Source organism: Helianthus annuus, chromosome 8 (assembly GCF_002127325.2).
Source record: "Helianthus annuus cultivar XRQ/B chromosome 8, HanXRQr2.0-SUNRISE, whole genome shotgun sequence".
NCBI lineage: Eukaryota > Viridiplantae > Streptophyta > Magnoliopsida > Asterales > Asteraceae > Helianthus > Helianthus annuus.
Window position 1 is genome coordinate 126,419,809 of NC_035440.2, and position 10,095 is coordinate 126,429,903.

General features: G+C 32.0%; 1 protein-coding gene across 1 annotated transcript; it reads right to left on the minus strand.

Annotated features, from left to right (window-relative positions):
- Nucleotides 1-845: 845 nt before the first annotated feature.
- On the minus strand, nt 846-7,294 carry LOC110918635 (1-deoxy-D-xylulose 5-phosphate reductoisomerase, chloroplastic). The gene is made up of 10 exons (XM_022162920.2): nt 6,931-7,294; nt 4,495-4,685; nt 4,312-4,398; nt 2,892-3,080; nt 2,662-2,811; nt 2,515-2,582; nt 1,764-1,977; nt 1,556-1,677; nt 1,326-1,472; nt 846-1,218 (listed from the first exon to the last, which is right to left on the minus strand). Exons 1-10 carry the CDS (start codon nt 7,019-7,021, stop codon nt 1,062-1,064), a joined length of 1,416 nt encoding a protein of 471 aa, XP_022018612.1. The 5' UTR covers nt 7,022-7,294; the 3' UTR covers nt 846-1,061.
- Nucleotides 7,295-10,095: the final 2,801 nt, after the last annotated feature.

Below are 10,095 nucleotides of genomic sequence, written 5' to 3' on the forward strand. Positions count from 1 at the left end.
TAATAATAATATTTTAACAATAATACAAATTTTAACAATTATACAAATATAACAGTAACAAAAATATTAATAATTATAATATTAACAAAAATATTAAAAATTATAGTTTTAACAATAATAAAAATATTAAGAATTCTAATAACAATACAAATATTAACAATAATAATAATATTAATAATATTTTATCAATAATACATATTTTAACAATTATACAAATAGAATATTAAAAAATTAATAATTATAGTTTTAACAATAATAATATTATTTTAACAATTATACAAATATAATATTTAAAGAGTGGTTTATTTTTGTTAGAATAGTCTTATAAATATCATTAATTTGCTTTGATGTTTAATTATACTCTCATTTAATATGACATGAATTTACAGAAAAGAGTCACAGGTTGTTCCTCTATATCCTTGTGTTTGTCCATTTGGTTTGATTCAATTATTTGCCCAAGGGCCAACAATTAGGAGGTCAAAGATCGTACAAGGAAATCCAAGATCCGAACCATCCTATAGGTTAAGGTGAGTAATGTGAGTTCTTTAGATATTCTACTCTTGTATTGCAGATTTGGCATAACTCAAGGGTTATACTTAAAACTTTGATGGAAGTTGTAATTATATGTAATTTTGAAGGAGTCATAAGAGTTGTAACCCTTTGGTAGTTTGAGAACGGGATTCACAAGTGTTGAGACCAAAAAGTGTTGTGCAAGGTATTCATATAGGTTATAGCACCTCGCTTGTAAAACAGGATATTCATATGGTTTGTCACCCGTTAAGTTTGATAGGGGAAGTCACATGACTATCACCCGTATGATAGAATTACAAAATGATATCCAATGATTTAAAAGAAATATTAAACGAATGTATTATGGTGATCATGAACATGTTTTGAGAGAATGGGTTTCCGTTACTTAGTCGGGTTGTTACAGCAAACAAGAACAAATCGATGCACATATCAAACATTCTGGGAATTACAATTTTCAACTTTAGCTTTTATTAAACACTTGCCCGGTTAACCCATGTGGCAGGTTCATTGGTTCAGTTTAACATAGTTACTCATACAACGGCTAACGATGACGTCAAGCTTTCAGCGTAGTCTCGGGCCCAAAGGTCATAATGTAAGATTTCTTCAAGTGAAGGTGATGCCACTAATTCGGATTGATGCTTCTCACATGTTTTCTCAACCACTTTAAATAAGTCCAAGTACGAAATCCTGGATCAACATCGGTAAAACGTTAGCAGTAATTAAGGATTCGCGTGTTAATCATTTTTTTGTACTTTAGAGAAAGTATTGCATGTTATTGAAAAAATTAGACATACTTGTCTTCAATAAACAACTGAACGGCTTTCTCATTAGCCGCGCTAATTACTCCAGTCATCGTGCCACCAGCTCGCCCAGCAGCATAACACAAATCCATCGATGGGTATTTCTTATTGTCGGGTTCCTTGAATGTGAAGGATCCAATCCTACATTACATATGTTATGAAACGTATAGTCATTTATCATGAAGTCAAGTATTTTTGTTATAAACTATTTACTGATTACATACTTTGCAAGATCAAGACGAGGCCATGTAATCTCCGAGCAGTCTATTCGTTCGGGCCAAGATAACGTGTAAATGGTAGGTATACGCATGTCGGGCAAAGTTAATTGAGCCAAGACTGACGAGTCCTGCCAAACGTTAAAATGTAGAAACGATTAGTCCTAGGAGCACAAAGTTTTGTGACTTAAGAAAAAGTGTAGGAAGGAAACTGCACCTTTGCCTCAACCATGGAGTTTATGATACCTTCGCGATGAATAAGGATTTCAATGTTATCATAATCTATACCAAAGAGATAATGAGCTTCAATGACCTCAAGACCCTTGTTGAAAAGTGTTGCCGTATCAATTGTGACCTTCTTCCCTAAGCTCAAGAGGGGATGGTTTATCGATTCGGCTTTAACATCTTTTAGTTTTTCAACTGGCAAATCTCTGTTGTAAGAAAAGAAAAACCAAAATGTTTTAGTATATAGTTACAAATATACATAGGAAGTTATAGGAGTGTTCATGGTTCACTTTAAAACCATGAAACCATTCAAACGAGTCATCAGTTTAGTTTCATAGTCGGCTTTACTCTTTTAAAATTTGGTCATGGTTTACGGTTTATACATAAAACAGGTTTGGAAAAACCAAATTAGACCGTAGAATTTTGGGATACGAAACTTTTATTTTACAAGAGATTTTAATTATTTGAAGTTAAACTATACACAATGGTTGAGCTTTGCTTAAATATACAAGTTTTAATTGTTGGGACGATATTGGTTCAATAAGCGCAAACAATGAAACAAACCAAAGACAAACCGTTTGTAATGGTTTGGTTTGGTTTAAAATCTTCATGTTTAGTTTTAATTTACAATGGAAAAAACACCGTGACTAATAGTTTGACTCACCGTTTGACCTAAAAATGGCCAAAAACTAGACCGTAAACACTATAGGCGGTTAAACTAGTAATTAAAACCATCACATTACCTAAAAGCACCTCCAGAAGCAGTTAAGATTAAACGCCTTAGAGCACCTTCAGGCCAACCTTGAATACACTACAAAACAAGACGAGTTTATCGTTAGATAATGTAGTTTTCATTATCTTTCGGTTTTCGCTTCATGTTCTTGCATTACCTGGAATATAGCAGCATGTTCTGAATCCGCAGGAACAATCTTTACATTATGTTTATGTGCAAGAGGGAGGATAAACGGAGCACCAGCGATTAGTGTTTCTTTATTCACTAAACTTATGTTTTTCCCGGCTTTGATGGCTGCTACCGTAGGCTACGAAAGAAGAATAAACATTATTGATCATTTGATTACTAGATGGTTTTGAGATGGAAATCAAGAATGTAAAGATATACCTTCAAACCCGCACACCCTACTATGCAGGAGACCATCATAGCAGCATCAGGGTGGCTGGCAACCGCATCGGTTCCTTGCTCCCCGACAACGATTTCAGGCATGTAATCAGCACCGGCCAAAGCTTCTTTGAGTTCACCAACTAAGGATTCGTTCCTAAGAGAAATTAACTGAGGTTTGAATTGTTTTGCCTACATGATGAAACACGGAAATTGTTTGAATATATATCATTCTATATTTGCGTAATGGAATAATATAACTAGCATATATGCAATATTATCATGACAATTTTAGTCATTTTCATTATATTCTGATAAGCTTATTCTCTTTGAATTTGTGTTGATTTGCTTTCACAAAGTGTCAATAAATTCTTGTAATATTTTTTTCTATATATCTATATAACTTCATTGATGTAGCGTCTGTTACGATAACGAAGAGCAAAACACGTTGATTCTGCGAATACCCATGTTGATCTTCCTCAAACCCTCAAAATTCAACCCAAATGACACAAAATTTAAAGTGAAAATTGGGTAAATTCAAAATTGAAGTTCTGATCTTCCAACTAGAAACACATAAATAATGACAGAAATTCGAAATGCCCAAAACACCAAAAAACAAAATGCCCAAAACACCGAAAGAAACATAAAAACAAAATTAAGTAAATTCAAAATTGAAGTCTGATATTCCAACTTACATCGACATTTTTCTTTGAGGTAGAACTAGTTTCCATTTCGATGATTTTGTAATGTTTAACTTATTTTAATTTTTAATTAGTCTAATATTTTTAGTCTATGAATGTATTTTTTTGTACCATTATTTATTTTCGGATTGTGTAGGGCTAAAGTTGTAATTAGATTTAGCTAACTTTGTAAATTGGTTAAGCTAAATGACAAAACTTGAATAATCATTATTTGAAAATCGGTTTATTCAGTTCAAACCGGTTTCAAAAATTTGAAACTTAAAACCAGGAACCCAATTCAGATTTGACCAAAAACCAAATATTTAATTTGTTTCAGATTCAAATGGTTTCAGTTCTTTTCTCGATTAACTCAGTTTAAAACCGAATATTGTCCCACCTTTGAGAGATGGAGAGGGATGTTATTAGACCATGCGTAATGGGCATTATAGGTGCATGAAATGGATTGATAACGCCCCCACACCATCCACAGGGGCATTATAGGGACAAAGATGCATTTCTAGAATAATGCTCAATGAGAAGAAAAAAAACATGGAAAGTAATGAATGGAAGGGCAATAAGTGCGTTAACCATTAAATGTGGCATTATAATGCTGATGTAACGAAAAATGCCTCTTAAGAGGCATTAACCATTATGGGTGGTCTCATTCTTTTTTAGGTTTTGTTGAAAAGTATATAAGAGAAACAAAATAACTACTTTATATCCCTTTGTGTACACAAAATCACCTGTTCAGCAAGAAGAGAGAAGTTTGAGCCAGCAGCAAGTGCCACAACCCGAAACTTATCGGAGTGTTCAGAAACAATAGAAAGTGTCTGCAACCCAAACAATTGAAACAATCAACAACTAAACCAAAAAGCCATTGTCCATGTGCACCTTTTAACACATGTAATATGTTTGATTAAATTCACCTTTGATCCAATGGAACCGGTAGATCCGATAATTGAAATAGGTTTAGGGCCGTCCCAAGTAACAGTCGCCTTAGTCAAGTCATCAACAGGCACCGTCCCAGGCCACGCTGGTGGTACCGAAGGTGTAGCCGAACATCTAATCCCTTTTCCAATTGTTACCTTAACATTTTTTCTCTTGAGAGAAAATCCACCTAACATGCATGAATCAAGATACACAAATTTAGTATTATCAAACCATAATTTATCATGCTAATCATGCACTACTAAATATAATCATGCACTGCTAAACAAATGAGTATCACTGAAGGTCCATTTCATATGTTTAAGTGGTTATCGACGAGAATCCGTCGGTGACATGCTATCAGGAATATGGGCGTGGGCAAGGTCGTCCCTAAGAATTCTGGTTCTGTGCGAGTATAAAAAAAAATTGACCCTTAAATATAAACTTATATATATGAAAAACGAAAAAGGATTTAGATGGGTTTAGTTACAAATGGGTTTATATGAGACAAAACTTAAAATGTTGTTGGTGTTGTTTAATTAAGTTAGTTATTTAAAAAAGATAGCGAATTTAAAAATAGAGTACATTGCAAAAACCGTTCCTGAAGTTTATGTCTGTTTGTCAGTTTCATCCGGTATGACTTTTTGTGTCAAACAGCCCTTCACCTTTGGTATTTTTTTGTCATTTTCATCCAAACCACTAACTTAGTTTACTTTTTGTTTTAAGTTGAATGATATTTGGATGAAACTAACAAATATAAAACCTCAGTGACGATTTTGGCAATTTACTCAAACTTTTTTTAATTTCCTTTATTTATTTGATTTTGTCACATATATATAAAACAAAATATACATGCAGTTTTTATAATAAAAATTAATAGTTTTGTCACATAATTTTTATAAATTTTCATCCAAAACACTAACTTAGTTTATTTTTTCTATTAAAGTGAAGGATGTTTTAAATTTTATAAATTAAGACAGAAATTAATATCCAGTTTTCTATATAGATCAGTTTTATAAAGAGAAAATGATATATAAAATAAATATCAATGGTGTGCAACACATAACAATCGATTACAACTTTTAGTATTTAATCAAGTGTAGAGATAGAAAAAAACTGTAAAACATTACATATTTTTAAATGTGTTGAGCACCTAAAAAATATGTTGGCAGAAATAAAATATTTTTTCTAATTAAGATTATGAGGGTAACTAATTGATATTTATTCCGAGTTGTTTGAGTAAAGAAACTTTTGGTTCATGGTATTATACTTACTATTTGGTGGGTAATTTAATGTTTGGTAACGATACGTTGTTTGATAAGGGGGAGGGGGCAGTGGCTTCTATTTTTTGTTTGAAGCGAATTTAAAATAGTAGAAGATAAGTTACAAACTTGGTACATATGATAAGATTTGTTTATTTGACCTTTTTCTAAAAGGTCACTAGCTTTTTAGTTTTATAAAATTTACACGTTGGAAGTAGATTTTATTTTTATAAAACTGATGTATATAAAAAAATTGAAAATTAATTTTTGTCTTATTTTATAAAATTTAAAAGATCCTTCACCTTAATAGAAAAAAAATAATTGAGTTAGTGGTTAGATGTAAATTTATAAAAATTATATCACAAAACTGTTAATTTTTTTATAAGAACTACATGTATATTCTGTTTTATATATCTATGTGACAAAATTAATTAAATAAAAAAATTAAAAAGAATTTAAGTAAAATGCCAAAATCGTCCCTGAGGTTTTATATTTGTTAGTTTCATCCAAATATCATTCAACTTAACGGATAAAGTAAACTAAGTTAGTGGTTTGGATGAAAATGACAAAAAAAATGCCAAAGGTGGTGAATGTCTATTTGGCATAAAATAATCATTTTTGATGAAACTGTCAAACAAACCTAAACCCCAGGGACGATTGTGGCATTTTACTCTTAAAAATATTAATAGTTTGTAAACTATTATGGTGTTTTAATTTTTATAGGTTTTTGTTTTAGAATAACTTTTTGTATATAATACGTAAAAAATGGGACCCTCGTGATAATAGGGCTTGTGTTGTTGCACTTGCACAAGCCCAAATCCGGCCCTAGAAGTGGGTAATTTTGTTTCCATCAAATATTACTGACAAGTTACATGGGCGGTAATCTTATCAGACAATTTTATAAGAAACCCTATCGTCGTTTCGTCGTTTACCAACAGATTCTTGGGCATCACACCGACCGGTGATCTTGTGTGGTTGGAAATTTTAATATATATCTTATCCTCATTTAGTCGTTTACCGACATACTAATGGCCCCACACTGACAATCACCTAAAAAAACGTCGGTAACCTGTCACTATTTTTTTTTTAAATTTAACGGATCAATCATAAATCCGTCGGTAACCTGTCACTATTTAGCCGTCGGTTTTACCCATTTGGTTAGTAGTTACATACCTTGGAGCTTGAAAAGGTGGGTTTGGGATTTGCATGTGTCCGAGAAATCGATTAGCTTGGTTTGTGCCGGAGACAGAAAACTTGAAGCCATTATTGTTTGAAGTTTAGTAGCAGCCTAGCAGGAGAAACAAGTAATCAAGTGGGAATTGGTGTTTGAATTTGAAGACATTTTTGTTCGAATATATAGACCTTTTTTCGTGCAAGTTTTGATCAACTGTGTGGGGTTCACTTATCAAAGTGAAAATAGGGGAAACACATAAAAATTTGAAAATTGGTGTTCATTCATTTTAATTTTAATGTAATAATAATTTAAAATCTGTGGATTTAAACATCCACTCATGTTATAATGATAGAACATACCTCATCTTCTAGAACAATACCCAAAAAAACATGTTATATGTATTAATGTATGGCTATGGTATTCTAAGATAAGTGATAAGGCGTAAAGAAAATAAACTAGTAAATAAAATAGGTGTCACACAAATTGCACTACATCAGTTATAAGTTATAATTTAAAGAAAATTTGTAATTTATAATAGATTTAATGCATATAATAGAATAGCTTTTTGTCATGGATCAAATGATATGATTGTTTATGTTGTTGAGACCCACAACATGTTATGTTGGATTTGGGCTAGAGTCATATAAAAAAGCTTGTTTTATTTATATCATTTCACTCATTTACGGTATTTTTATTAGTTTATTCATTCATTCAATATATATATAATAAAATTTTAATAAAAATATGTATCCGGGCCCTCGGGAAAACTAGGCCCTGGGCCGTCACCCACCCCGCACTCCCTCGAAGACGGCCCTGTATCACTACCCCAATCAAATGTATGTACCCTCGTTGCCCCTTGTTGGTTCTAGAAGATTTGGAATAACTGAATATTGAAATACCGTTTCTAACTCATTGCTAGATAGTGTTTTCGTTGTCATTAATAAAATCATCATCGTCATTCATTGAAAAGAAAAAAATTTTAGAAAGTTTAATCCATAACTTGAAACCTGGATCATAACAGACATGTCGGTTTTTCAACACTTATGTCAAACTAGCTTAAATTAGACCGGTTTAATTAAAGGGTTTTGAGCATTCAATGTTTGATTATTATTTCACTTACAAGGCTTAAACCAATAATCTATTTCTATAAAGGAGAATGGGTTATCCAAATAAGTTTGCTACTTGATTACGATTGTTGTGTGTTAATGCTTGAACGTAAAACTTATGATAGTTAACCAGTGGGATTTAATATGTGAGTTGTAGCGGGTACACGACGGGAATCCGGTTGGTAGCGTTGATTCGTTACGGTACAATCATATGTTATAGCAAAGTAAATAAAAAAAATACTAGTCGTGGTATGAATTATAGCAACGAAGTATATCAAAAAATAAAAGTCGTAATCTAAATAAAACAATATCTACACGTGTTTGATTTGTTGCGACAGTTCAATACAACACATTGAAACTTATATAGAGTAATATGTCTAAACTTATCATAGATAGTTGTAATTAAAAGAATAATTTTTTAGAAGTTGAAAAGGTTATAAAAATAATATTGATTTTAGAGACGAGTAATCAATACTATATATTAATAAACGAAATAAAATGAATAGTGATTTTAATATTATAATAATATATAGTTTTTTTTACTATTTTTATTATTTTAATATTATAATATAATAATAGTTATTTTCTTTACTTTTTAACTTTAATCCTTTTTTATATCAGAGGGTTGGGATAAGTTTGGTGTCAACCGATATCAAACCAGTACTGGTATCGAAAATGACAGGACGGTCCTGTTCGGTATTAGTACATGAAGGTAAAAACCGGCACTAATACAGAAAATGCCAAAAGTTAGTGCCGAATTGATATTAGAAAGCTTTTGGTTCGAGAAATTCAGTGCTGCTACCCGGTACCATTTGCTCATCCCTGGTCACGGTTACCGTACGAACAACGGTATCGTACAACTTGTTTTTGTTGATTTTCTTCAATTTTTATTTTTTTCTTTTTTTAGTTTCAGGGGTAGGGATGAGCTCGGTGCCACCAATACAGAATCGGCACTGATACCGAAAATACCGGTTACGGTACCGGTATATGAAGGTAAAAAACGGTAGTGAACCGATACCAGGAACGCTAAAAGTCGGTACCGAATTGGTAGTTAAGATCTTTCGGTTCGGCAAATTTGGAACCGATACCCAGAATAATTTGCTCATTTATGACCACGGGTTTCTTACGAACAACATCGTTATTATACAACTTTTTGGATGATTTTCTTTTGGTTATCTTTTAGTGTTTTTTTTACATGTTCTTTTTATTCTTGTCAGCAGTTTCGTTCGTAACACGCTCGTAGTGATTTCAAAACACATGTAAACACAGACTAAATAACAAAAGAAATTCGCCGCAACGCGGCGAACTTCTTTAAACTTAGTTAATATTAATTAGGTTAATTGAACATACTGAACACATAAAAACTATAGTCTATGAAGAAATTAGAAAAATCAAATATAAAATTGAAGGTTTATTTGTATTTTTTAAATTTATTTTAACATCCACTCATGTTATTATCATAGAACATACCTCATCTTCTAGAACTTTACTCAAAGAAGCAATTTATATAAGCTAATGGCTATGGTGTTCAAAGATAAGTGAGAGTAATTATATTTTCACTAGCGCAATTTTATATAAGCTAATGGCTATGGTGTTCTAAGATAAGTGAGAGTAATTATATTTTCACTTCCGTAAAGAAAATAAATTAATTAATTAATAAAATAGGTGTCACTCAAATTGCATTATATGACCACCCCGAGCGGATATATGTACACTTGTTGCCACTTGTATGGTGACTAAGATAAGTGATAGTAACTATTTTTTCACTTGCGTACAGAAAATGAATTAACTAATAAAATATGTGTCACACAAATTGCACTACATCACTACCACAAGCGGATATGTGTACACTTGTTGGTTCTACAAGATGTGGAATAATTGGATGTTATAATACCGTTTCTAGCTCATTGTTAGACAACGTTTCCTTTGTCGTCATCATCATCATACTCAGTAAATCCAACTAATAGCAAAGCAAATGTAGAGTTTGAGAAAGGTAAGATGTAGACAGCCTTACCTCTACCTCATAGCAATAGAGAGACGGCTTCTAGTGAGACTCCC